Raw genomic sequence first — 27,634 nt, 5'->3', positions numbered from 1 at the left:
AGTTGTTTGTGCGTTTAAAGTTGTTCCAGAGTTTCCTAAGCCTCCCCTCATTTTTTTTCAATTCTTGTTTCTTCATTATGTACGAGTTGACTGTTTATTTCTTCCTTATGTTCCAAATCGTTGATTTGAACTCTGGCTTCCTTCCCTTCACCTTTGATTTCAAGTGGATTTTGCTTCTTTCACTTAGCTTAGCCTTTACTTCCCTTCTGCATTTGCTGTACTCAAGCATACATATCAAGTCTGTGAGCATTTTTATCACCAGTATTTTGAACTCTGGGTCTGTTAGGTTGGCTATCTCCTCATTGCTTAGTTCTCCCCCTGGAACCTTGATTCGTTTCCTCTTTTGGATCATACTTCTCTGTCTCCTCAACTTGACAGGCTCCTGTGTTTGCCTCTGTGTCTTAGGTAGAGCTGTTGCACTTGTTAACACTGTAATGGGCAGAACCTTAGGTACCTGTCAGCACAGGGTGACCCGTTTCACCACGCTGTGGTCCTTTATGTGGAGGAGGGGTCTGAGAGAGGGAACAATGTCGCTTACTCAGCACTTGCCCCTTTTCCAGGCATTTCTCTCCCTTCCCATATGGGACTGGCACCCCTCTAGCTGTTGCATTGGCTGTGGTTCCCAGAGTGGGTGGGTCTGTGGACATTCTAGGACCATGAGGACCTCTAATCAAATGGACTCTGCTGAGAGACCGGCAGTTTCTTCCTCCACCCCAACCCCCACTGGTTTTCACAGTCAGAAGCAATGAGGCTTTATTTTCCCTGGCACTGAAACCATGAGCCATGTGATCTGGTGTGGTGCTGGGAAAACTCCCCAGGTGTCCCTCCTGACTTTTTAAAATGTGTGACGGCTCTTTCTGAGGCCAGCCACAGTTGCCACCGCTGCTGCCACCTCTATACCACATCATTTCTGCCCCGGCTCTGCCCCCTCCTGCCTGTCTGGATGAGTATTTTTTTCTTTATATTTATTTGTTGGACTTTCATGAAGCTTGATTTTCTGGAACTTCTGGTTGTCCCCAGTTTTGAGGTAGTTGTAGTCCTTCTTAGTTGTAGAGGGAGATGTAGCATATCTACCTACATCTCCATCTTATCTGGAAGTCTTTTTCATTATTTTTTCAAATAAATTTTTAATTTCTTGCTCTTCCTCTTCTCCTTCTGACATCCCTATGGTTCAGCTTTTGGTACACTTCAAGTTGTCCCAGAGGTTCTTAATCCTCTCTTTGTTTTTTTCAATACTTGTTTCTTCTTTCTATTCTGGGCAAATGTTATTTCTTCCTTTTGTTCCCAAGCATTTAACTGAATCCTGGCTACCTTCCCATCATCTCTGGTTCCCTGTATATTTTTCTTTATTTCACTTTGTATAACATTCAGTTCTTCCTTTACTTTGTGGCCATACTCAATAATTTCTCTGAGGATCCTGATCACCAGTGTTTTGAATTATACATCTGATAGGTTGGCTATCTCTGTTTTGTTTAGTTCTTTTCCTGAAGTTTTGTTCTGTTCTTTCATTTGGGCCATATTTCTTTGTCTCCTCAATTTGGCAGCCTCCCTGTGTTTGTTTCTGTGTATTAGGTAGAACTGATCTGACTCCATGTCTTGGTAGTATAGCCTAAGGTAGTAGGTGTCCTGTAGGGTGCAATGGCACAGCCTCCCCTATCACCCATACTGGATATTCAAGGTGCACCTTTCAGGTGGGCTGAGCACACCTTCCTCTTGTAGTTGAGCCCTGGTTGCTGTTGGCAGATCAATGGGAGGGATTTACACAGGAGTCAGCTGCAAGAACTGGCTGTGCACACTGACCACCAAGCTCTGCCCTAGGTGGAGGATCAGCTGTACAGGGGCTGTATGGTGATGTTCCAACATGGTCTGTAGCTGTCCCCTGGGTACGCTGGGGTTTCCCAGGTGGTGCAGGCCAAGGTCAGTCTCCACCTGTGTTTTTCCTGGGGCACCCTGCCTGAGCTATAAAGCAATCTTAGGTGGCTGCTACTTGTGCTGGGCTTGGAGATTCCCAGGTGAAGCCAACCTGTGAATCTAAGCTATCTGCTGGTAGTGCCAGGCCTGAAGTTCACTGAGGCCAAGTGTTGTTTGTTTGGTAGGATTTACCTAATTCCAACTTGGAGTGGCTGGGAGCACGCCTGCTCAGAACCCTGTTCTCCCATGGGACCCAGCACTTCCCTTGCTCCCCAAAAGGCTATAAGCCAAAAACATGCCTTCAGGATCTGGCATACAATGCCATCAGCCTATGTATAATAGTCCAGAAAAGCATGTTCCATGTTACACTGGATCATGGTGAAGTCACAGAAAGTCACATGTCCTGAGACTGTCTTCTCTGCCCATCCCGAGTTCCAAGAGTCCAGATAGAGTCCGGGTCTGCAAGGCAGAGTCCTCGGTGGCTTCTGAGCCAGCTGGAACGGGCATGATCACAGCAGCAGCCTACCTGCTTTCTTACTAGCCCAGGCCGCATCGCTGGATCATCCTGATGAACTGCCCAGCTGCTTGTTGCTTCTTCCTTCTTTCTGAGGACCGGCTTCACAACAAGCTACATAGCTGCTACATTGGCTCTCTTCCCACACACCAGACCTCACGGCAGGCTGGTGTGGTCCCTCTGCAGTCTTTCAAACTCTGTGGCCCCCACACCAAATAGCTGTTGCCCTTCCTTCTGCCTGGCTCTTTCCTTTTTTTTTTCAAAACGTCATGGCTCTCTCCCAGTCAGGTCCTCACAGAATCTCACGCAGGCCCTGTAAGCCTTTTTGTCACCCTTCTATGGTCAAAGCCCCTCCCATCTCCTTGGCACTGTGGAGCAGCCATAGTCATTTGCATAACCTGCTATAGATGTGCAAAGGCGTCTCTGAGGAAAATGGCTCTGCTCCACTGAGTCCCATCCCCAACATCTGGGGCTTCTGTCCACTCTCTTACACTCCTACCCTCTCAATAGATGTGGTTTCTGTAATTCTGTAGTTTTCAGATTTCCATTCTACTCGATTTCTGATGGTTCTGGCTGATGGTTGTTCTATATTTTAGTTGTAATTTTGATGTGGTTTTGCCATGTTGGCCTACTCTGCCATCTTGACCCTGAAGTGTTTTATAAAATTATGATCAGATATATTGAGACAGGTTATCAAACCAGGACAAGCGGAACAGGGAAACTGTGACACTTAAGAATAAATGGTTTACACTTCTCCCCAACCAAAGGTAAATATCTTAAATCAATGATCCCCAACTTTTTTGGCACCAGGGACTGGTTTTGTGGACAATTTTTCCATGGACAGGGGTGGCAGGATAGGGACAGGAGACAGAGCTCAGGAGGTAACGCAAGCGAAGCTTTGCTGGCTTGCTCATCTCTCATCTGCTGTGCAGTCCGATTCCTAACAGGCCATGGACAGGGGGTTGGGGACCCCTGGCTTAAATCACCCTACACAGAGAGAGAGAAAACAGAAATCCAGTTAGTGCCATTTCTCGACCACACCCAAGGACAGATGAAGTTAACAGAATAAATCTCATTTTGCAATATCAGCATTAAGCTGATGAATATTCTGTTAAGATCCTCGCCTAAGACCTCCCCTAAACTCCCAGCCTTTAAATCCCTTCAAAACAAAATGCTCATCACGTTCCCCCAACCACTGCCCCCAGGAGCATGCCATGCCTTTCCCTTTCCCCTACTCCTTTTCCCCTCACCACTTTTTCCCCTCACAGGGGTGCATCTCCTAAACCCTAAGGAACCCCACGAGACTTGGCAGCCAGGGAGCAAAGGGCAGCAGCAGCCTGGCCTGGGATAACCCCTGACCCTGGCCCCCTTTCCTCTGACTTCCCGGTGAGCTAAAACAGCTCTGCCTAGGTTCATTTCTTTCCTAAAACATTTTCAGAGAGCCAAAGCAGCCCCGCCTAGGCTCTCCTGTTGCTTCCAATACTCTAAGCTCTTTTCTGTTTCACTGTCCCCAGACTTAATAAACATCCTCTAAAAATCACCTGGACTTGTGTAATTGTTACTGAACAGCATCCCACTGCCCACCGCCATCCTCTAGGCAAATTCCAGAGGTAAAGGCTTCGTAATAAAGGAAAGGAGTCCTAAAAGAAAAAAAAAAGATTTTATTTATTTTTAGAGAGGGGTAGGGAGGGAGAAAGAGAGAGGGAGAAACATCAATTAGTTGTCTCTCGAAAGCCCCCAACTGGGGACCGGGCCTGCAACCCAGGCATGTGCCCTGACTGGGAATCAGACCCACGACCCTTTGGTTCACAGTCTGGTACTCAATCCACTGAACCACACCAACCAGGGCAAGGAAAAAATCTATTCAAGAGCAGTCACTTAAGCCTGTCAAGTCACAGTTTTAATCACTTAAACCTATAATTAAGGCTAAACTCTAACACCTGGGTTCTCCTAGCTTTCCCCCTGTTTTAATTATCTTATTTCTATAGGGTTAGTTTGCAAACTAAAACAATATAAGATACAAAAGCTACACAATTTTGGAAGAATGGCAGGTTTCTGCCTCAGAGGTCGCCCCTCTAGAACACCCAAAGAAGAATAAAACTGTCACCTTCTGCCAGGCCAGCCCAATCCTAGGCTGTGCCTGGAGTTCCTTCCCATCCAAAATACCATCCACTGGGAAACGCAGGCAGCTGCAGTGTCATCATCCAGGCGTCCCTGAGGAAGAAAACCTGAGCCAGAGAGAGCCAGTGCCAGCCCGCCTGAGAGTCCTTCTTTTATTCCAAATCTTCTCTCCCATAATTCCACAAGCTCTGGAGGCGTTCAGCTTCTCAGCCAATCCCCTCCTAGACTGCTTACCATTGCCTTGGGCAACCCCCTCCTTGGCCCGTCCTTACTCCTCCCCAGTGATCTGATCAGATTTCTCTGCATCAAATCTTTCCTGCATGAAGTCAAGAACCCACACACTACCAGCTAGCCCTAAACAAAGCCACTGTCTGGTAATGTTACAGAACCCCTGGGCTGCTCCAGTTGAAAACAAACCCACGGGCTCTTTAGTTAGGGGCCCGATTGCCCGCCGCCAAAATTATAACTCTCAATACCAGAGTTTGGTGAAAAGAAAACGAATTGTTTATTTAACAGTTATATAGATTTAGTTATTTGCGGATTTCCGTTGTTAAGTCTTATGCTCTTTAAAACACCCACAAACACATATCCTTGCCTCCCCCCCTTCCAAACCAGGCTAGTTTTAGGGAAGTCAGAGAAACCGTTTCCCTACTTTCCCAACACAGTTCAGCTTTACCAGCAGCTGCCAATCATTCAATCTGATTGGGGAGGTCCTTTCTGTGCTGTGGTGCCCTCCAGCTCTCAATGCAGAACCACCTGGATTCTCAGCCTCCTTGCAAACTGCCTTCTTTCTGCAAACCGGGTGGATCTTCTCTCCTTCTCAAAACTGCATGGCGAGAGCCTCTTAAAGCAGCCTGGAGACCCCTTCTCCAAGCCACATGGAGAAGGCCCCTTCACCAAGCCACGTGGAGGGAGCACACGAGAGAGCGAGAGAGCGAGCGCGAGCGCGCGAGTGAGAGAGAGTCAGAGTGAGAGCACGAGCGAGAGCCAGAGAGAGTCCGAGTCAGAGCGCCAGAGCGAGAGCCAGAGCCCGAACGAGAGCTTGAGTCCCAGCGCGAGAGTCCGAGAGAGTCCGAGTCAGAGCGCCAGAGCGAGAGCCAGAGCCCGAACGAGAGCTTGAGTCCCAGCGCGAGAGTCCGAGAGAGTCCGAGTCAGAGCGCCAGAGCGAGAGCCAGAGCCCGAACGAGAGCTTGAGTCCCAGCGCGAGAGTCCGAGAGAGTCTCTGCTAAAATGTCTGCAGCTGCTTATATATCCCTGACTGCGTCATCTGACGCAGCGGGCGCTGCAAACAGTTCTGACCATTCACAGACCCCCACGTAGGCTCTGTGTGCCCTCCATACCGTCCCCCGGTTCAAGACTCCTCCCATCTGCCTGAGGCTTTGGATGCATTAAAGCCATTTGCATAAGAAAGACAGTAGCCACCAGCCTCAGGCATGTGGAAGCATTTGAAAAGCTGCTTACTTCTCCCCATCCCCCAGCTGCAAGCTCTGGGGATTTTTGGACTCCCCTGTTTCTGTAACAGTAACATTTTTATTTCTGTAGAATTGGCACCTAGGAGTAGATGGCTAGCTTTGTAATGCTGGCTACCAGCACCCTGAGAACCTAATGGGGGAGGGTATCGGCATTTGTATGTCTCATTGGAAGGATGTAGACTTTCAGTTGCACCCTCTTACTTTTCACAACAAAATACCTCTGCTTTCCCAGTTGTGGCTGATATTTCTAAATCATCTGCCCGACTCAGCTTCTGCAGAGACCAAACACATAGTCTTCCTCAGGGTCGGGGAGCAGCAGTGGCCTGGCTCTGTGGGCTGGTGGGGGGTGGGAGAGACCTGGGTTCCTACCTGCTTTAATTAGTCTTTCAACCAACCCTGTTGCTTTCAGCTTCCCCGCACCCGCTTCAGAGAGACGCAGAGCCACAGTTAGGGCCTCGTCTCCAGGTCCTGAGTGCAAATAGGCTTCATTTGAAAGTCTGCAGCCTTGGATTTCAGCTTTCCCTGAATGAGGAAGCTTTTATTCATCTGCTTTTCGTCTTCTAAATTTTTTTTGACATCTCTCATTTGTTGTTATACTTTCTGCAACTCTCACTGTTCCTCTGGGATTGCAGTTATTCTAATCCTTTCCAGATGTTTTAGTAGATGCATTGACATAAGAGACATCCAAACCTGTAGAAAATTTTTTTAGTTTATTTGAGACAAACTGACAACATATGCTGGGAAACAAGATAGCAAATGCTCTGCAGGATAAGAAGTGTGTGGTTTTTTTTTTTTTTTTAGACTTTTTTTCCTTGATTTTTTATTGTATATTTTCCATTACTGCATAATAAGGGTTTTTGCAGTTTCTTGTATGCATTTGAAATTAAGGAGGAAATGTAAAAGTACATGGAAGTGGGAAAAAACAAGGTGGGGTTGAATTACAGAATAGTTAATAAGATTATGTGCTTCCTTCAGGGTAGTTATGGCTTATTTCAAAGGTGTGTTTAACCAAGATGCCCAGAGACAATGGACAGGGCTGGCTTAAGGCACAGACAAACCTTTTACTAAAGAAGTTATGTGCCTGGGGCATGATTACTCACCATGACCTGCCCAGTTAGAAATTTTTGAGGGTGGGGACCCCCAAAACTGGAATTATCTTCTGGAGGGCAGGCCTCTTGTAGTACAGGTTTCCCCCACTAGGTTCGTGTCCCAGGAACCCACCTGTATGAGCGCACCAGCTGGCGTTGTGGTGAGAGGCTGCATTTGGCTTCAGGGAATTTTTTTAAGACTCTAAATGTGTTTGCCCACTTTATGGTGGGTGATTACAAGTGCACCTGCCCACAGAGCACGGAGGGCTCAGCAGTTCTTAACAAAAAGTGGCACGACTGCCCAAGCCCCACCTCCTATTCACCCATTCTTGCCCTGAGGGACTTTTTCTTCTGTTTCCCTGGATGAAAAAAGCCTGCCAAGGGAAACATTTAGCTGATGTAGAAGAGGTGAAACAAAAAAACAGCAGAAGCACTAAAAGGCATCAAAATCTATGACTCAAAACCATTCTAAGCAGTTGAAAAACATTCTTGATAGGTGTATTGCATCAGGTGGAGAGTACTTTGACTGAAGTTTAAAGATGTAAGAATAAATACACGATTTTTTATAAATAAATTCCATTTTATTTGAGTGACCCCTCGTATAAGATCACCCTGAGGTTACTTTCTATAGAACTCCTTTTTCCGTCCACAGCTGTCAGGATGGAATGGAGATCCCTGTGTATATACAATCCATATTTAACTGGAAGTCACTGATTCCATACTGCAGACTATGTGTATGCATACATTCATTCAACAGTTTATCGAGTATTATCAGGTGCCAGGGATAACTCCAGGTGATTGAAATGCATCAGTGATGTATGCTTATAAAATAAAAGACCTGAAACAAATGGGGCAGAGTAGAGGTTATTGGGAGTATGGGGGTGGGTTAAATTGTAATATTAGAAAGGATGGTGAGGGTAGGCCAGATTGAGAGTGTGAGGTTTGAATCAAGGCTTGAAGGGAGTGAGGGAGTTAGTCATGCAGCTGTGGGGAGTAGTGGGGCAGAAGGAGATCATTCCAGGCAGAAAAGAACAACCATTAGAAAAGCACAAAGGTAGGAGTAAATTGAGAGGAGCTGGAAAGAACTCGGAGGGAGGGAGAGCAGAACTTATGTTGTAACCAGAAAGGAGACCTAGTCCTGAGTTTTCTGTCTCGGGCCGCCAAGTGGTGTGTGGGTTCTTGAATTCGTGCAGGAAAGATTTCACAAGAGGAGTCCAGGTGATTTTTAGAGGACATTTATTAAAGCTGGGGACAGTGAAACAAGGAAGGGCTTAGGATACTGGAAGCAACAGGAGAGCCTAGGCGGGGCTGCTTTAGCTCACGGAGAAGTCAGAGAAATGCGGCTCTTGGGAACAGAGTCAGGGTCAGCCAAGGATGAGCTGCCACTGCCCATTGCTCCCGGTTGCAGGCCTCGTGGGGTCTCTTCGGGTTTGGGAGATGCGTGTCGGTGGGGGAGGAGGAGGAGGAGGGGAAAGAAAAAGGCAAAGGCAAGCTCCCTAAGGGGGAGAGAACAGTCAGGAACCTTAATTTTGAGGGTTTAAGCTATTTACCCTCTGGTAGGGGAGAAGAGCAAACTATTTACTGTTAAGTGCTCTTGGTTTAGGGAAGACGGGATTTACTAAATGGCTGCAAACTGCTTGCTTAACTATCTGTCTGTTTCCCTATCTGCTTGTCCTGGCTTACTAGCCTGTTTCAAAAGCACAGATCCGTATAAAGATTTGTGATAGTCTCAAACTGGAAACAACCCAAACATCTATTTAGAGCTAAAAACAGATTGTGGTGCATCCAGATGATGGAATACTACCCAACAATAAAGAGAACATACTACCAATGCACAGAACAGCATAGACAAGTCTCCAAATAGCGACGCTGAGTGAAAGAAGACAGATGAGATAAAGTACCCACTGTGGGGTCCCACTTATACAAAACCTAGAAAATGCAAACATCTGTGGTGAGAGAAAGCAGATTAGTGGTTGTCCAAGGTTGGGGTGGGGGTGGGGCACTGGGAAGAACAGAAAGGAGGGATTGGAAGGTACACAAGAAAATTGGAGGAATGATTTTGTTTATTATTAAATAGGTGTAGTTTATTGTTTATCAGTCATGCTTTAGTAAAGCTGTAAAATGCTATCACGTACAGGTGACCGTCTCATCCCTGAACATTTCAAGTGGAGAGAAATTCACTACCTCTGAACCAGCTCATCCCACCTCTGGGCAGCTTTGACTTGGAACGTTCTGTGGCAGATGGAGCCCTGTCTCCTTTCTGCGGGGCGATGGTTTGAGCCATGTACACAATGATAACTTTGTGCCAGCTCAGCAAAGCTCTGTGGGTCACCCAGAGCAGATAGCAAATGTGGTGACTCACGTGTGTTCTCAGCGGTCAGACCCAGCAACAGCACGCAAAATTTCCTGGGAGTCAGATGTTGGTCTATGTGGGACAGAAGAGCTTCTACTGAGCTCAAGGTCTTTGTTCTGTGTTGGGACGATCATATTGCCGAACTGCCCATGGCCTAGGGCAGCCTCATCATAATGACCCTGCTCCATCCCCAGCCCTGTCTCCTGTCTAGTTTCTCATGTAGCCACACTCTGCCTTATTCTAGTTGCCCACTCCTCCAGTTATTGTGGCTATAAAGCAAAGCATCCTAAAGCGTAGTGGCTTAAACAATGCAAAACTTAATTTGCCCAAGACGCTAAAAATTGTGAAGACCTTATTCTGTTCCCCTCAGCATCATTTGGAGGGGCTTGGAAGCTGAGGGCTGGAATCCTCCAAAGGCTCGCCCACTCGCATGTCTAGTGATGGATACTGGCCGTTGGCTGAGACCTCAGCCGAGGTTAGGGTAACTGCACAGCTTCCTCCCAACATGAAAGCTACATTCCAAGTAAGTGGAGAGGGAGAGAGAGAGAGAGAGAGAGAGAGAGAGAGAGAGAGAGAGAGAGAGAGAGAAACAGAAGCTGTATCCTTTTATGATCTAGCCCTAGAAGTCACATAAAGTGTATCTTTAACAGTCTGTAATGATACAGGGAGCACATCCACACCCACACATCTTTACCACTCACACTAGAAATCATCTTACTATAAAAACAAATTTCCATTCAAAAGACAATCCACTTCTCTTTTGCTGTTACTATGGAAAGTTGCACTGGCCAGGTAGATCACTTGGTTAGAGCATTGTCCCAACATACCCAGGTTGCAGGTTCAATTCCCGGTCAGGGGACATATAAGAATCAACCAATGAATGCATAAATTCTTCCCGAAAAGTTCCACTATCTTAAGAAATGGAGTGTCTAGAGGCTTGAAAGCACCAGATATTGAGGCCTTCTGCCACCAGTTACTTCATCACAGAATTTTTTAGGCTTGATAGCTCTAAGTTCACATAATGATGTAGACATAGCTTACCACTGAAACCTCCAATTTGAGACTGTGCATCCATTTCCTGAAGGCTATAGGATTGATTTCAATGTAGTCACATTGTCTTTGAAGTGGACTTCCTAGTACCATAGAGACTTTTGTGGGATTAGCATCAATACCGTGGCATAAATTATGCAGAACTGGGCAGAAGTGAGGGGTTTATCCTTGCTCAGGATCAGCACATAGTTGGCTACATCACCTTTGTTCAAACTATCCTGGATGGGACTTCACATATAACTTAATGGTCACTTAGGGACATCCATGTCCTTTACTTCCAGGGAAAACTTCCTTACTCCCCTCCCCAAATTTTCATGGTCTAGAGAAATCTAAAAGTTTCCCCCAGATTTCTGTGGTAGTCTTCAGACTAATAGCCTTATAGCCTCTGATGGCCCTTGAATAAACTTAGATGCAAAATTCAGTTCCTTCACTCAAAATCACATTACATCTAGCATTTCATAACTTTTATGGAAGGGCCAGAAGATTTATTGGAGGAACTACATCATGCAACGTAGAGCTATCGGCAATTTCTTTGCCCTCCCATATCCTGCTCCTTTTCCCCATGACTATTTGGAGCACTGTTTATAATCCATTAAATTACATTGCTGGGCCCCACTTTGATGGAATAATATTCATAAAATACAACATTAGCATAGGGGTTTTTATGGTCCTGATACTTCCACGATTTCATCAGGGCCTACTGCACTTGATCCTCAGTTTTGGATTTCTGAGTTTCAGAGTGATGCGTGAGGACTGGGAGGAGCTATAGAGATTTGTAGGGTCCATATCCAGGGCTCTCTCTGCATTTAGTTTAAGGGCACCATCTGTTGTGAGTGCACAGGAACCACGTGAAGACAGAGGAGGGCACACAGAAGTGACCAGTGGACATCACCTGACCAGTGGACATCACCTACATAGAAAAGTTTTCTGGTTGTCCCAGCCTGTTCCTTTGACTGTAGCTAATGTGCCACCTATTAGCAGTCTTCCCTGAAACCCTGCTTAGCCCCTGTCTGAATGATCTCAAGTGGATGGTTCTACTAATGTCAACATTGTCCATTGCTTTGATGATTAATTTGTTTTCTAACAGCACTTCCGTGGACTTTGTGGTCTTCTTTTTCTTTCTTTATTTTTAAAAAAAAGATTTTATTTATTTATTTTTAGAGACAAGGGAAAGAAGGAGGAAAGAGAGGAAGAGAAAATCAATGTGCAAGAGATACATCGATTGATTACCTCTTGCATGCCCACAACTGGGGACCTGGCCCACAGCCCAGGCATGTGCCCTGACTGGGAATCGAACCAGTGATCCTTCAGTTCACAGGCTGGCACTCAAGTTGTTGAGCCACATCAGGCAGGGCATGAAGTCTTTTTTTTCCCCAAAACTTGAAGTTTCACTCAACAACCAATTAGATGTGCAAGGTGGTAGGAATACCTGAGGACTAATTTTGTAAGTGGTCAGTTCATCATGAATATTTTTAGTTTTACACAAGTTTGTGAGTTCAAAAAATAAGTATGTCAACCATATTTGTTATTTATTATGTATTGCTGCATCACCTCTAATCTCAATGGCTTAGAACAGCAAACATTTATTATCTCACATAGTTTCTGAGAGTCGGGGGATTCTAGCTCAGGTCTTTCATGGGGTTTCAGTCAACCCGTCAGCTGGGGCTGCATCATCTGAAGGCTGGACTGGGGCTGGAGGATCTGCGCCCTCACGTGGCTGTGGGCTGGGGAGCTTGGTTCCTCTCTGGCTGTTGACAGGAGAACTCAGTTCCTATTTGGACATTTCCACACAGTTTCTTGAGTGTCCTTATTACATGGCAGCTGACTTCTCCCAGAAAAGCAGTGAGAGAGAGAGAGAGAGAGATTTTTTAATACCTAGCCTCAGAAGTCACATACCATCATCTCTGCCACTTTCTGTTGGGTTTACAGACCAACTGCAACGCAATTTGGGAGGATACTATGTAAGAGCATGAATATCATGAGGTAAAGGGTCATCAGAGGTTTTGCTAAGGACTAGCTACCACTGTATGCCCTCTGGCCCCCAATGATTCATGTTCCTCCCACCTGCAAAATACCCCCTTCTCAAGGCACCCCAAACTTTAATCCCATTGTAGCATTGGCTTGAAGTCCAGAATTTCACCATCGAAATTAGGTCCAGTTATAGACAACATTCCTCAAGTGCATTTCCTTAACGATAGCTATTCCCTAAGTACACATTTGAGTGAAATTCCTCTCCCTCTAAAGACCTGTGAACAGAAGAGGATGCCAGCTGCTCCCTCCTCCCACTGTACAACAGTGGAGGGGGAACGGGATCACTGCTGTAGATATTCCTATTCAAAAAGGGGGGAGTGGTCTGGGTTCTGTCTCTCCAGGTTGCAACTGCACCATAGCTGAACCTCACTGAAACTATCCGCAGGTTACTGTGAATGATTTTGGGCGTCTTCCCAGCTCTTCAACCACACTCTTGGTGCATAAGAAAATTATTAGGTTTGTGCCATTTCTACAAATAATGAGTTTTATTTGTTACATTTTGATCTTTCTGAATTTCATTTCCAAACCTCCCCCCCTACCAAAACTTGAACTTCAGTTTGGGGCCTCCCTTACAGTGACATATGATTATATTTAAAGCTTTTATGATAGCGTCTGTAGCCTTGAATTTTGTTAAAGATTAACAATTTGAGCAGAACAGCTACCAGAGATGCCTGACATTCTGAGGAGCCACCTGCAGCGCAGTGGAGAGAGCCAGGGACAGTAATACTTGAGATGGATTACAGAACGGTACAGAACAGCACATACCAGGGGTGGGAGTCCAAGTCCAACATAGAAAGACAGCCTCCTTCAGCAACCAAGAGAGTCAACTGTACCCAAGGTGATCTCAGCAGCAGCAAATACCTGTCATGGACTTCCAAGTGCAACTGAGCCAGACATTCTTAGTACCAAGAGGTGGTTAAAGCAGCTCTGGCTGGTGTGGCTCAGTGGGTTGGGGGTTGTAATGCAAACCGAAAAGTTGCAGGTTCAATTCCCGGTTGGGGCACATGCCTGGGTTGCAGGTTTGGTCCCAGTTGAAGACTATTCTCCCTCTCTTTCTCCCTCGCTTCCCCTCTCTCTAAAAATAAATAAATAAAATATCTAAGCAAAAAGAAGTGGTTAAAGCAGTCTTGAACCATCCACAAAATAAAAAAGATTAAAAGGTGGAGAGTACAGAAATAAATCCTGCTTCTGTAAGAAATTAAAAAATTCCAAAGTATGTAAAAAAAAAAAGTCTCTCATTTTCTCCCACTCCTTAGAAATACTCCCTGCTGATCCTTTGGTGTACACCCTTTTATGTAGTTTTCTATGTTTATTGTTGATAGAGTTTATGCACAGTGTTGACAGACAGAGAAACAAACAAACCCTGGTTTGTTTGTTTTTTAAGATTTTATTTATTTATTTTTAGAGAGAATGGAAGGGAGGGAGAAAGAGGGGGAGAGAAACATCAATGTGTGGTTGCCTCTTGCACGACCCCAGATGGAGACCTGGCCCATAACCCAGGCATGCACCCTGACTGGGAATCAAACCAGCGACCCTTTGGTTTGCAAGCCAGCACTCAATCCACTGAGACACAGCAGTCAGAGCAAATGAGGCGGACCACTCCTAATGTCCCAGCTCGGTGGAAACTCTGTCCAGCAGAGGTCTCAGGATCGCAGATGAGGAGCAATAAAGTAACCCAGAGACTGTATTTTGTCTGGGAGGAGGAGAGGTGGCAAATCTCTCTAGGGAGAAGAGCCTCGAATTCTCTTTTCTTGTGCCTTTTATTGAGAAAAGTATGAATGGGAGCGGAAGTCACCAATCAGCTTCAAACGCTTGGATTACTATCAACAACTCCTGGTTATAGATAACAATGCAAGGAACACAGTGAACATTCTGGCATCAGATCAATACTAGGTGCAGGATTTCATATGTTTTCCAGATTTCTCAATGTTATGTTTTGTTTCTAGCTAGCAGGAAGATAAGAAAAGCAGAGCAAGCTTCAAAGCATAATGTACATTCTTTAAATCTAATTCCCACAGGAACCCTCTGAGCGGGCTTTCGGGTCATGTCTGCCTCGGGCCTCCCCGGCCTTTGGTCAAGTCTTACAGGCCTCTGAGAAGGGCCTAGCTTCTGGCCGGGCTATAGTTTCCAATACCACACAAAAGGGTCCCCCACAGGCAAACCCTGGTTTTCTAATGATGTTGGGGAGCCATGGAGCTAACAAACCTAGAGCCAACCTATCTTATGGGCTTCTTCTTTTTGAGAAAGTAAATTTTCCTTATTGGTTGAGACACTCTGAATAGATTTTTTGGTTAACTGCAAACAATAACCAATTAATTTTTTGGTTACTAATTGATACATTTATCTATTTCACTTAACCCTATTTATTATTTAGTCATTGCATCTCAAAAAGTCACAACATAGCCAGTGGGAGCCCCTCGAATGGGACATCTTGCCCTGTCAGAACTGTTTGTGACTTTCTGGAGAGCACCTTTACTGTTTTAGCAACAACAGCATGTTCCAGGCTTATCCTGAGTTTTACCTGCCACCAGGCATGGAGTCAGCTACCGTCTAAGGAGCCCAGGTTTCTTTTAGTGGAGAAAACTATTATAGACCCAAATCTGGGCTCTAAGGAGCTGATGTAGGTAAAAGGACGGTCATTGTTATTGGGACTCTTTTAGTAGTGATAGAGACAGAGAAGGGCTAAGTTTTTATAATATGTAAAGAGTTCTTACAAATCAATAAGAAAAGACCAAAGTCTAATAAAAAATAGAACAGCTAGTTTACAGAAAAGGAAATACAAATGGTTCCTACAAAATGAAAAGCTGCTCAGCCTTACTCATGATAAAAGAGATGCAATTAAATTCTAATAGGGTACCGTTTTCCACCTATCAGACTGACTAATGTAAAAATATTTATCAACACACTATTGGCAAGAGTGAGGGAGAATGGGCATGCTCATACATCAGTGGACTCACCGATGGGGGTGGAAACCAGTACAGCTTCTATGGAGGGCAGTTAAAGCAATTTCTGCCAGTTACACATGCTTTCAGCCCAGAAATTCCATTTCTAGGATTTTGTACTACAGTTATACTTACATATGAAGAGTATATATACCAGGTGATTTTTTTTCAGCAAATTAAAAAAAGATTTTATTTATTTTCAAAGGGAATAGAAGGGAGGGAGAGAAACATCAATGTGTGAGAAAAACATTGATCCGTTGCCTCTTTAAAAAAAAATTTTTTTTTTAAATTTACTTTTAGAGAGAGGGGAAGGAAGGGAGAAAGAGAGGGAGAGAAGCATCGATGTGCAAGAGAAACATATATTGGTTGCTTTTTGCACACCCCTATCTGGGGGTCTGGCCCACAACCCAAGCATGTGCCCTGACTGGGAATCGAACTGGTGTCCGTTCATTTCGCAGGCTGGCACTCAATCTATTGAGCCAAACCAGCCAGGGTGATTGGTTGCCTCTTGCACATGCCTGACCGGAGCCTGAACCCACAACCCAAGCATGTGCCCTGAACGGGAATTAAGCAGAAAACCTTTCACTTTGCAGGATGAGCCCCAACCAACTGAACCACACTGGTCAGGGCTGAGCAGCATTGCTTTTTTTTATTTATTTATAGTTCCAAAAGGTTGCAAACAAACTAAATGTCCACTGGCAACCTTAAGAACAGGAAGCTCTTTAAGTACTGATATGAATGATCTCCGGATTTGTATTGCAATGTGGAAAAACTAAGGTGCAGAACAGTATGTAAAGTTTTCCACCATGTGCAGAAAAAAGACAGAAAAGATTGCTTTGAATATGCACAGCTTGTGGGTGGAGGAACTTGGGTGGCTTGGGGCCAAGAGGGAGGGAGACACTAGTGAATTCCACTTTGTACTTTGAGAACTTTGAATCAAGTGAATGTGCTCCCCCACTGCATACACTCACACACAAAAACTCACAACCCCTCCCCCAAAAAACAATCAAACAAGAAAATATGCATCGCAGACACTTTCCACCCACTTCATCTGTTTCACCGTGCTAATAGTATTCCATACCATGGTGGTTCCAGAGTTTGTTTTACTGTTCTCTTATTATTTACATGGTCTGGGAGTTATTTGTTTGCCTTTGTCTCCTCCAAGAAAGGACTTATTTAGAATTGCTCTTTCAGTTCAGTATGTTTTAGCAAACATTGACACCTGCCAGCCTGCCACTGTGCTAAATCCAGGGTAAACAAAAGTGAGTGATTCGTGTTGGAAATGTGTCCTCTGCCTGGGAGGAGCTCTCCTTGGTGGGGGATATGGACATGCAAACAAATTACTGTAGTATTAAGTATGTAATAATGTCAACAGAAGTTAACACCATGTGAAGAAAGTGCAGAGGAACGCAGATTAGCCCTGCTGAGGGCAGTGGGGAGGGGTGGGATGGCCAGAGAAGACTTCTCTGAAAAACTGGAGTCTAACTAGGGTTTAGAAGGCTGAACAGAATTTTCCAAGAGCAAGGACTGCAGGCAAGCAACATGGTGGGTTCGGGAAACACAGGGTTCCAGTCCAAAGTGGAGAGACCAGTGATGAGAATGGGGTGCAGTGGAGTGAAGTGGAGGAGGGCAGGCCACATGAACAAGAGCCTTGAATGACAAAAACTTTGGATTTTCATGCTGCAGGCAACAGGGAGGCAGGCGCTTCTAAGCTAGAAAGGAATGAACCACAGAGCCTTGCACAGAAAATAGGCAGGTGTTCAAATTCGGTCAAATTAATTTGGTGGTCTTAATGTACCTACATCAAACGCTGGTGCAGACCAGGCCTCCTTTCCTCATCTACCCCTACAATCTTAAGCATGCCTGTAAGGCCAGCCCACACACACACACACACACACACACACACACATCACCTGCTTGCTGGGTTAGGGGTCAGTTCCTTCTTCCTGCATGTTTTCTGCCCAAATCCTCTTCTGCTTCTCCACTCCATCCTCCTCCCACAAAGATCATGGTCTGCACTTGGTAACCTCGCCAGGGCCCCGCCTTCCAGAGCTTGTGTATGGCCAGACCGAGCTGGCTGGAGACCTGCCATCCACACCCCTGACCCCAGCAAGTCTTCCGAGGGGCGGGGTCTTGGGCCCTTTTATTAGACCCATCCACCCCTCTGCCCCCTCAGCAGGCACAGAACGTCTTTGGGCAAGATGGTTGTCTACCGCGTCCGCGTGTCCACTGGGTCCTCGATTTACTCGGGCTCCAAAAACCAGGTGCAGCTGTGGCTGGTCGGCCAGCACGGGGAAGCCTCACTCGGGATGTGCCTGTGGCCGACCAGGGGCAAGGTGAGCAGGCTGGAGCCGGGCGGTGGCTGCGCTCCCCCAGCCCGGAGGCCGTCAGATACCGGGGAGGAGAAGCGTCCCCTGCGCTAACAGCGCTTGGAGACCGCTGGGCAGAGCGCTTGGGCGGAGCGTGGCACACAGCAAGCGCCCAGGAAATGTTCCAGGCACCGGGCTTCCTTGCAGGAGAGGAAGGATGCTCCTGCACGCCCTTTGTTCACAGAACTCGCTCTCTCTTTCAAACTCAGGGAACCAGAAGCAGCTGTGCGTCTCCTTTTTCCTCTGTTCTTAACAGCTGCTGTTTCAAACCTCCTCTGCTGTTGCTCAATCTCCGACCTTGCGGGTTTTGCCGCCCGGGCGGGCAGGGGTAGGGAAACTAAGGGAAAGAGGTGAAGCTAAGAACTGAAATTCCTGATCAGCTTCTCCTCTCCAATCACGTCGACCTGGTATTTGCCCCTGGCTCCTGTTACTTTTTTCTTCCTCAACTCCCACCCCCAGATTTCCATCGCCCATCTACCTCTCTCCAAGACCCCTCCGGTCCAGATGTCTGTCCCACTTATGCCTCCAATGAGCGTGCCTTGGGGAGGAGGAACATGTCCCACCTCTCACACCTCTCCTCTCGCCTCCCCGAAGTGCCACTCGCCTCCCACGCTGTTCGCCTCAGTCTAACCTAGAATCTATCTCCCGGACGTCTCCGGCATCCGCTTCCGTGTGTCCAACCCACCCCCGACCCCCAGTGTCCCCCTGAGCCTCTGACACCTTCAGCCTCTTCCCCCACCTCGCCGCTTCCTCTCCTGCGCTTTCAAGCCCTTCTGCAGCCAGAACAACTTCTTCCAAATGCATTCCCATCCTTAATACACCCTCCCGCCTAAAACATTTGAATGGCTTCCGCTTGTTTCCCGGACTAAATCCAAAGCCGTGGCTTTACCTTCGAGACTGCACGATTCCGTCATGCTCACCTCCCACACGGTCTGCGCTCAGTCCTCGCTCAGCCTCCACTCTCTCACTTCCTCTCCCTGGCACGCATCTCACCACACTTTTCCTCTCTCACGCTTTCCCTACCTAAACCCTCCGCACCTAGAGGTCTCCCCTTAGACAGAAGGTCCTCCAGGAAGCCTGCCCCCCGGCCAGGTGGGGACCTCTATCGCGCTCAGCCTTGGAGGTGGTGGTGGGGCCCCGGGGTCTCAGGACTGTAACTGCCAGGTCAATAGCGTATCTCCCCGCGCCACTGTGCGCTCGCCCAGGGCGCAGCGCCGGCGATCCGCACTCAGCTCAGCGCTTGGTACAATCAGTGACTACGGGGAGGAAAAAGGGCGGGAAGGGGTGCATCATCCCTCCTCTGCCTCACCCCGGGCTGAAGAGACACCTAGTCGGTGGGCCCCCTTTTTCTCTTTTTGGCTCCTTTTGCGCCGTTTTCCCAGAGGCGCAACAGAAGGGCCTGGGTTGGGGGGAGCTGAGATCAGCCCCAATATCCCTTCCAGCGATCGCCATGGATGCTGACAGCCTCTTCTGTCGCCTGCAGGAGACGGAGTTCAAGGCGGATGTGAAGGAGTATCTGGGGCCACTGCTGTTCGTGAAAACGCGCAAACGGCACCTCTTAAACGATGACGCCTGGTTCTGCAACTGGATCTCTGTGCAGGGCCCCGGGGACAGTGGGGACGAATTCAGGTTCCCCTATTACCGCTGGGTGGTGGGCGATGGCGTCCAGACCCTACCCGAGGGCACTGGTGAGCAAAGACTGGGGTATGAGGAGGCCTCTGGGGCACAAGAGAAGCTGGGGGTGGGGGAGAGGACAAGAGGGGAACAGGGCCTGGGAGCAGAAACCCGAGGGCCGGGTCTTTTCTGCTGGAGGAAGAGGCGGGTTGCTGGAGTTCGAGTGGAGCAGCCTGGAGCCTGGGGAGGGGCATAATTCTGAAGAGTCAGGGCCTCTTCCGCCCCCCCCCCCCCAACGGTGGGCTGAGAAGGCACCCGTGGCAGGCACAGGGCAGAGGCTTTCAGGAGAAGCCTCATCTTCCACCCCTTCCTCCCCATTTACAGGCCGCACATTGGTAGATGATGACCCTCAGGGCCTGTTCAAGAAACACAGGGAGGAGGAGCTGAAAGACAGAAAGAAGGCATACCGGTTAGCCTTACCCCTACCCCGTGGCTCCTCCTGACCTCACCCTGAGTCCTGGCCCTTCCTGGAATCAATGCCTGATTTCATTTCTGCATCACAGATGGGGTAACTGGAAGGACGGGTTAATCCTGAATGTGGCTGCGACCAGTTTATCTGACCTCCCACTAGATGAGAGATTTCTGGAGGACAAGAGAATTGACTTTGAGGCTTCTCTGGCCAAGGGGTGAGGACAAGGGGGACTGGATGAGAGGGAGGTAATCTGGTCCAGTGGAGGCCAAGGGGCTCCTATGGACTGCACAGGGCTGGACTAGCCCAAGGGAGGTGCGTACGGTTGTAATGTGTGATTCTAGGAATAACTCTCAAACACTTTGCCTATCCTTCTCTGAAGGCTGGCCGAACTAGCTATCAAAGACTCTTTAAATGTTCTGGCTAAATGGAACGATCTGGACGATTTCAACAGGATTTTCTGGTGTGGCAGGAGCAAGCTGGCTGGTCAGTATCCCTACCCCAATACCTCTCCCAGGACCCTTACCACCCATCTAGGGACCCAGGGCTGGGAGACCTGAGGTCTGGGTCCCTCTGGTGGGCTGGGTCAAGAGGGGATGGTTTGGTGGGGGTTAGAAGAACCAGGAGCTCAGATCTTACAACGTGCTCCACAACTGCCGTCCCCAGTGCAGGTACGGGACTCCTGGAAGGAAGATGCCTTATTTGGATACCAGTTTCTCAACGGCGCCAACCCGATGTTGCTAAGGCGCTCCAGTTGCCTTCCTGCCCGCCTAGTCTTTCCTCCAGGGATGGAGGAGCTCCAGGCCCAGCTGCAGAAGGAGCTCCAGGTATGGGCAGAAGAGCCCAAAGGAGGCCACACAGTGAAATGGAAGTGCAGTCAGTGTCTGTGCTGCTTCGGGGTCCACTGTGAGCCCAGCTTGCCGCCAGAAGGCAAGAGGGGATTTCTACAGGGGAAATCTTGAGTGATCTTGGAGATGTGCAACCACAGGGCTTTCCTCCTTGAATGAGAGACGTATATCATAGAGGAAGAGTGTGTGATGGGTAACAGACAGTCAAAATAAAGAAACCACTGGGCCTTGATGCTAGGGATTTGGGGTACTGTGGAGTGAGAGAAACAGGTCAAGGGTGGGGTTGTTAATCAGGAGTCAATGCAGATCAATTGAGAGACAAAAATCATGGATTATAAGGTGAGAGAGACTTGGGTTTGAACCCCGGTTCTGCTGTTTATAAACGGTGTGACTTCAGGCAAGATACTCAACCTTTTTTTCTCATCTGTTTCCTCTTTTGTAACACTGGGGCTAGTTCAAGTGCGTGTGAGAATTAGGTGAGGCCATCAGCACATGCGTGACTCATTCCCTGGTACGAAGTAGGTGATGGAGATGAATTAGTTTCTCTCTTTTTCTTCTTCTGTTGGGGCAACAGGGAGGCACACTGTTTGAGGCTGACTTCTCCCTGCTGGATGGGATCAAGGCTAACGTCATCCTGTGCAAACAGCAGTACCTGGCTGCCCCTCTGGTCATGCTGAAACTGCTTCCTGACGGGAAACTCTTGCCCATGGTCATCCAGGTGAGAGGACCTGGGATCCTGCTCCCCCGTGGCTGGCCCTCTCAGCTCAGCCCCTCACTCAGATTCACTGAGGAGTCACTTGTGCTAAGACGCTGGGAGGGGCATCAAAGGAGGAAATGGGCAAAGGAGGAAAGGTGCAGTCTAGCTGGAGAGACAGACTGGAAACATCTAAATCCCCTCCAGTGCTGAGCAAGTAGCTGGAGATGGAGACAGTCTGGGAGGGGTCATGGGAGGCTTGGGGGAGGGGCAGAACCTCCCACAATGGGGAAGATGGGCTGGGCAGAGAGGCTGAGGGGTGAGAAGTTAGATGGGCAGGGGGCAGTTGGGCTGGAGTGGTGGGGAGTAATGTAGGCGAGAGGGCCCAGACTGTGTTGGCCGTGGAGGCCAGATCAAGGAGTATGAACACAGGAATTTGGTGTCGGCTGTTGGGAAAGATGCCACGGGCACAGTCTATGAGTGATTTTGTTTAGGATGGATTGGAAAAGGGAGATGCTAGATGCAGAGATTAGGGTGATGTGCTTACAGCAGTTGTGCAAGATGGGGGTGAGGGGCTCAGATGTGGGGAATAGCTGCGGGGACGCAGAGGAAAGACGAACGGGCATGCAGAGGAAAATTAAACTGGCCTGGACTCAAGGAGAGAAGAGGCAGAGTCAGGCAAGGCACCTGCAGAACTCAGCCAAAAAGGAGAAAAAGATGCTTAGGTGGGTTTTTGTCTGGCCAACTATGAAGGAATGGGGAGACATTTGAATTGTTCCAACCAGCCAGTGACTAGCTGAGAAGTGAAGACAGTCAGCTGAGTATGGGTGGTGTTGAAAGACTGGAGAGAAGCTGAACTTTCTGAAGAAGATTGAGGGACAAAGGAAGAAGAAGGTTAGAATCTTGTCCACACGGAGGGGTCTGAAAGGGGAAGTGGAGGCCAGGAAGTCAGTGGAAGAGGAGTTTCTGCAGAAGGCCAGGGACAGGGCAGCGTTAGCCCACTGAGTGGGCAGGAAAGGGAGGAGGAGGAGAGGGGCTTTGGGGAGCAGCCGCAGTGAGAGGAGGGAGCTAAGCAAATTTGGGGAAGAAGGGAGGGGTTACATGTGAAGAAGGGGGAATCCCTCTCTTCCCCACACTTTCTTTTTAGGGACTTTGAGTTTTTATTGGATTATAATTAGATTATAAAACGTGTGAGGTGTTGGAGAGGGGTGGGGAGGGGTGCTGTTGTGAGGCCCCTGGGCTGTTAGGGGAGTTGAAACACAGGAGATTTCAGTTGGTTTTGCATAAACTGCAGTTTGCTTCAGCGTTATCTTTTGCCTGCAACTGTGGGGGTGGGGCGCGGTCAGTCATGCTCTGTTACTGCTTTCCAGTAATTTCCCGTCCTGTCTTCCCCACACTCTTATCCTTGCTCCAGCTCCAATTGCCCTGCAAGGAATTGCCCCTACCACCACTTTTCCTACCCACGGATGCCCCAATGGTCTGGCTCTTGGCCAAATGCTGGGTCCGTAGCTCTGACTTCCAGCTTCATGAACTGCAGTCTCATCTTCTGAGGGGACACTTGGTGGCTGAAGTTATTGCTGTGGCCACCATGAGATGCCTTCCATCAATACATCCCATTTTCAAGGTAATAGCTTATTGCCTTCTCTCCTGCCTGCCCACCTGCCCCCCTGCCCCAGGGCACAGTCTCTCTCTGTGGAATCTCAGGGTGTGGGGAAAGCCAGCCCATGAAGGACAAATGAGCACTGCATCTTTAACAGGGTGATTTCACCTCCTGAGGAGGTTAAATGATTCATTGGCAAGGTGGGGGTGGGGGAGTGAGAAGTCTTACTCTTTTTAAGTATGAAGCACAGCTAGATGAGTGTACAATATATAAACAGTACACACAAATGACTGCGGATTCCATCCCAAAAGAAAGTCTCAAACAAATAACATAAAAAGATTTTTCCAGCCAGTTTTGACTGGTTCTAAAATAGTAACACATAGAGGCAGGCTCAGGTCAACAATAGTAGTCTGTTTTTGTTGTTGTTGTTTTTAGATATTTTGTTTATTTATTTCTAGAGAGAGGGAGAAAGAGAGGAAGAGAAACATCGGTCAGTTACCTCTCGCAGGCTTCCAACTGGGGACCTGGCCCACAACCCAGGCATGTGCCCTGACTGGGAATTGAACCAGCGACCTTTCGGTTCACAGGCTGGCACTCAATCCACTGTGCCACACCAGCCAGGGCTGTTGTTGTTGTTGTTGTTGTTGTTTTTACAGACATTTGAACCGAGTATTCATTTACTCAGTAACTTTTTTTTCTTGCGTGCCTCCAATGGAGTAAGAACCCTTCTAGATGCCTGTGCTAAGCGAGACAGGCAAGGTCCTGATCTTTGGGATTTTCATTTTCAATTAGGGCGAACAGACAGTAAAGGGTGCATTATGACATATCAGCTGTGGTAAGTACAGTGCAGAGAATCAAAGCAGAGTGATGTGATGTCGAGTTTAGACTGGGTAGTAAGGAAAGGCTCCCTTGATGAGATGCCGTAGATAACGAGACCATGAAGAGCCAGCCATGTGATGATCAAGGTGCACATTGTTCTAGGCAGAAGGACCAGCTTAGAGCAGCGCAAAGGTCCCAAGGCAGGAACAAGCTTATGCCGCCCAGGGGGGTAAAAGGGGGCCCAGGGCCACACACAAACTAAATATGTTTATGTATAAAGCATATATATATATATATGTATATATATATATATACACACACACACACACACAGTACATAACAGATACAGTATATCAGCAGCATTAAAATCTCACGGGAGGTGAGAAGAGGAAGCACATCTCAAAGGGTTCTTTAGAGGACTGATAGTGAAAAATGTTGTGAAATATCGAGCTAGACCTTGAACAGTCTTATATGAAAAGAAAAGGATCACCTCTTGGCCTTTTGGTGAAGATCAAGTGTAGTAACTGTTCTTATCAGTTTGCTATCTGATACGTCCTCTATCCAAGGACATTATATTTAATGGATTTTTGGAGCTGGGAGATGGAATAGCACCTTGCTCTGTCTGCTCTGTGCCCAACCCTGTATTGCAGTACTTCTGGGAATAGTGCACTCTGCCCACCCCCACCCCCAAAAGGGAAAGGGGAATGATTTCTTTCATTTACCACAGAGCAGTAAGTCAATGGTCCGTGGAATGAATTACAAATCAACTGAACACTCTTGATGTCAAGGGGAGACTGAACTTCATGTCTTTGCTTTTCCTGAAGGCCTGGTGCCTTTCCTGCTCTTCACCTCCTTCAGTTTCCTGCAGGGACTTGCCAGAGCTCTCTTCTAACTTGGCCCTTTCCCTGCTCTCTCCCTCCAGCTGATCATCCCCCACCTGCAATACACCATGGAAATTAACGTGCGGGCCAGGACTGGGCTGGTCTCTGACTTGGGCGTTTTTGACCAGGTAAGAAGAGAAAAGGGGGTTCCTGGAGATCATGCTCCCCCGGGCTCTGGCTTCTGGCAGGTGGACTTGCCTGACCCTGCCCATCCTCACTTCTCAGGTGGTGAGCTCTGGTGGGGGAGGCCACGTCGAGTTGCTGAAGCGAGCTGGACCCTTAATAACCTATAGATCATTATGTCCTCCTGAAGACCTGGCTGATCGGGGGCTTTTGGGAGTCAAGTCTTCCTACTATGCCCATGATGCCCTTCGGCTCTGGGAAGTTATCTCTCGGTGAGGCAAGGGGAAGGCAGGGCTGGTGGGGGTGGGCAGGCAGGGAGAGGAGTTGTGTGTTGGGGGGCTGGGAGCCCTGACCTGACCATGCGGGTAAGGAGGAGAGGGACTGGAGGCTGGCTGTGAGCTTCAGCTCTCTTGGCCCAACCCCTTGGCCGGCAGCTATGTGGAGGGAATTGTGAATCTTCACTATAAAACGGACGAGGCAGTGAAACAGGATCTTGAACTTCAGGCCTGGTGTCAAGAGATCACTGAGGTGGGGCTGCGAGGGGCCCAGGCCCAAGGTGAGTTGAGCCCCTGCCCTGACACCTCCAGGGAGCATCCCCAGAATCCTCCTTACTTCTACGAAACCTTTCAGAAGAATGTCCAACCCCTATTAAAATGCCTAAAGGCCTTTTCAGTTTCTTGTGCAATTAGAACCCCTCTAGGTCCCAGCTGCAGTGGGACCAGTAGTTGCTCATAAATGTTTAACAACTGGCTCTCTGGGTAGGGGCGGGGCAGGAGGGGCTTATTCGTAGCATTTGCCCATTTCCATGGTGTAAATGTTTCCACCATAGCTGCCACTGTGAGGTCAACCAGCTTCCTAAGTACCTGAACATTCAATGTAACTGACTCTTGAGAGCCAATGTAAGCCATACCAGTTCCCCATTGAGTGGGGCCCTCCCAGATCTCCCTGTTTCCCCAACCCCCAGCTCACGCTCACGCCCGTTCCACAGTAGTTCCTAAGAGTCCCTGACACCCTTCCTCCCTCTCTTGTTCCCACTGCTCAGCCTCTCTGAGCTCTGCTTCTACTCCTGGCCTCACAGCTTCTAACTCACTTACCCCTTGCAGGGTTTCCCACCTCCTTGGAGTCCCGGGACCAGCTTTGCCACTTTGTCACCATGTGCATCTTTACCTGCACTGGCCAGCACTCCTCAGTCCACCTGGGCCAGGTACTTACTATAGGGGGGCAAAGGGCCTTTGCACCTGGAGTGGGAGACGGGGCTGTGTGCAGGTGGCTAAGGGGGTTTTATTCTTAGCAGACATTGATTGTTGATATCTGCCCCTCCTTAGCTGGATTGGTATGCCTGGGTCCCTAACGCACCCTGCACCATGCGGATGCCCCCACCGACCACCAAGGATGCGACCCTGGAGACGGTGATGGCAACCCTGCCCAATTTTCATCAGGCTTCTCTCCAGATGTCCATCACTTGGCAGCTTGGCAGACGCCAGCCTGTTATGGTGAGAGCCAGGTGGCTGGGTCCCTGAGGAGGGAGGTGGCCAGGTCCCTGAGGAGAGGGTAACTGTGGGAGGTGTGGCATCCCAGCAGGGGCGGGGGGTGTCCCAGGTTCTCAGCTGCCATTCCCTCTCCTCCCCAGGTGGCTCTGGGCCTGCACCAGGAGGAGTATTTTTCAGGCTCTGAGCAGAAAGCTGTGCTGAGCAAGTTCAGGGAGGAGCTGGCCAACCTGGATGAGGAGATCGAGACCCGGAATGCAAAGCTGGACATGCCCTATGAGTATCTGAGACCCAGCATGGTGGAAAACAGTGTGGCCATCTGAGTGCCTCCCACCTTTGGTTGTCCCAGCCCTGCTTCCACCCAACCCACAACCCCATCCCTTAGTGCTCTCAGTCTTACCCTCCCCAACTGCATCCCCTCTACCTCCGCCTTCCCTGGAGAGTCGCCTTTTCCTTGGGAATGCCCACAGTGCATACATTGTTCTCTAGAGAGCCACCTGGGGGCCTCATTTCCCCTTTTCTCCTCCACTTCTCCTATTGTCCTCCCTTCCTCCCTCATCATTGGGGTCTCCCAAAGGGCAGACAATAATCACATTTATATAAATTGTTTCAAGAATGGACTAAGGTAATGATACATACTACTCCGCATTTTTTATAATTTTGAACCTAATTTGAGTTTAACAACAATAAAATGATATTTTAGACTAATGATAGACAAGAAATTAGATCAAACTATCTTAAATCAAACACCGGCAAAAGCATATAGCAAGTCTTTTTAAGTAGATGGAATTTACCATATGTGCTGAAGCCAGACACAGCACAGAGCAAACCATTAGCACAGCAATTCTCAAGATTTTCACTTTGTGGCTTATTTAGAAAGTGGTAAATGGAAGTAAACTGGTTAAAGAGAAGAGGCTGCTTCCAGCCCGAGGAATATGACATTGGGGCTTCAGTCTGAGGGATCCATATTTATATCACATTTGCAGTTTACCACTTGGGAGTCTCCAAATTAAAATCATTAACTGGAAAAATAGTAAAAATCTCATGACTATTTTAATGAGTGACAACAAAGGAACCAATCCAACTTCTGTATCTTATTAAAGTTTTGAAAACATAAACTTGGAAGTCTTGTTTTTTAATATGACCATCTGTGGGTATTTTAAAACAGAAGGTAACAGTACACATAAGTCAAAGTTGTTTATAATACCAACAAAGTTGCTTCTTGACTGATTCTATTTAATTTGGCAT

General features: G+C 47.9%; 1 protein-coding gene, 1 long non-coding RNA gene and 1 other non-coding gene across 3 annotated transcripts; 2 read left to right on the top strand and 1 right to left on the bottom strand.

Moving 5' to 3' along the window:
• Nucleotides 1–4,008: 4,008 nt before the first annotated feature.
• On the bottom strand, nucleotides 4,009–4,814 carry LOC149997731 (uncharacterized). Its single transcript, XR_016514176.1, has 3 exons — nucleotides 4,781–4,814; nucleotides 4,533–4,639; nucleotides 4,009–4,065 (listed from the first exon to the last, which is right to left on the bottom strand). It is a non-coding gene; the product is annotated as an uncharacterized LOC149997731 (long non-coding RNA).
• A 12,777-nt stretch (nucleotides 4,815–17,591) lies between these two features.
• ALOX15 (arachidonate 15-lipoxygenase) lies at nucleotides 17,592–27,504 on the top strand. Its single transcript, XM_090291336.1, has 14 exons — nucleotides 17,592–17,818; nucleotides 19,335–19,539; nucleotides 19,850–19,934; nucleotides 20,029–20,151; nucleotides 20,317–20,420; nucleotides 20,601–20,761; nucleotides 21,357–21,500; nucleotides 22,891–23,100; nucleotides 24,818–24,904; nucleotides 25,002–25,171; nucleotides 25,334–25,455; nucleotides 26,003–26,103; nucleotides 26,225–26,392; nucleotides 26,530–27,504. The coding sequence occupies exons 1-14, from the start codon at nucleotides 17,684–17,686 to the stop codon at nucleotides 26,707–26,709; spliced, it is 1,995 nt and encodes a 664-aa protein (XP_090147462.1). The 5' UTR covers nucleotides 17,592–17,683; the 3' UTR covers nucleotides 26,710–27,504.
• On the top strand, nucleotides 24,381–24,570 carry LOC149997730 (U2 spliceosomal RNA). The gene has a single exon (XR_016507295.1). It is a non-coding gene; the product is annotated as a U2 spliceosomal RNA (small nuclear RNA).
• Nucleotides 27,505–27,634: the final 130 nt, after the last annotated feature.

This window comes from Furipterus horrens, unplaced genomic scaffold (genome assembly GCF_987537825.1).
Source record: "Furipterus horrens unplaced genomic scaffold, mFurHor1.1.pri manual_scaffold_11, whole genome shotgun sequence".
Taxonomy (NCBI): Eukaryota; Metazoa; Chordata; class Mammalia; order Chiroptera; family Furipteridae; genus Furipterus; species Furipterus horrens.
The sequence above is the reverse complement of the archived record's forward strand: the minus strand, read 5'-3'. Positions and strand labels throughout refer to the sequence as shown.

Coding starts and splice junctions, on each gene's coding strand:
- ALOX15 (XM_090291336.1), top strand. CDS start 17,684: ATGGTTGTCTACCGCGTCCGCGTGTCCACTGGGTCCTCGATTTACTCG. Junction 17,819..19,334: donor TGTGGCCGACCAGGGGCAAG/GTGAGCAGGCTG, acceptor TGTCGCCTGCAG/GAGACGGAGTTCAAGGCGGA. Junction 23,101..24,817: donor CAATACATCCCATTTTCAAG/GTAATAGCTTAT, acceptor CTCTCCCTCCAG/CTGATCATCCCCCACCTGCA.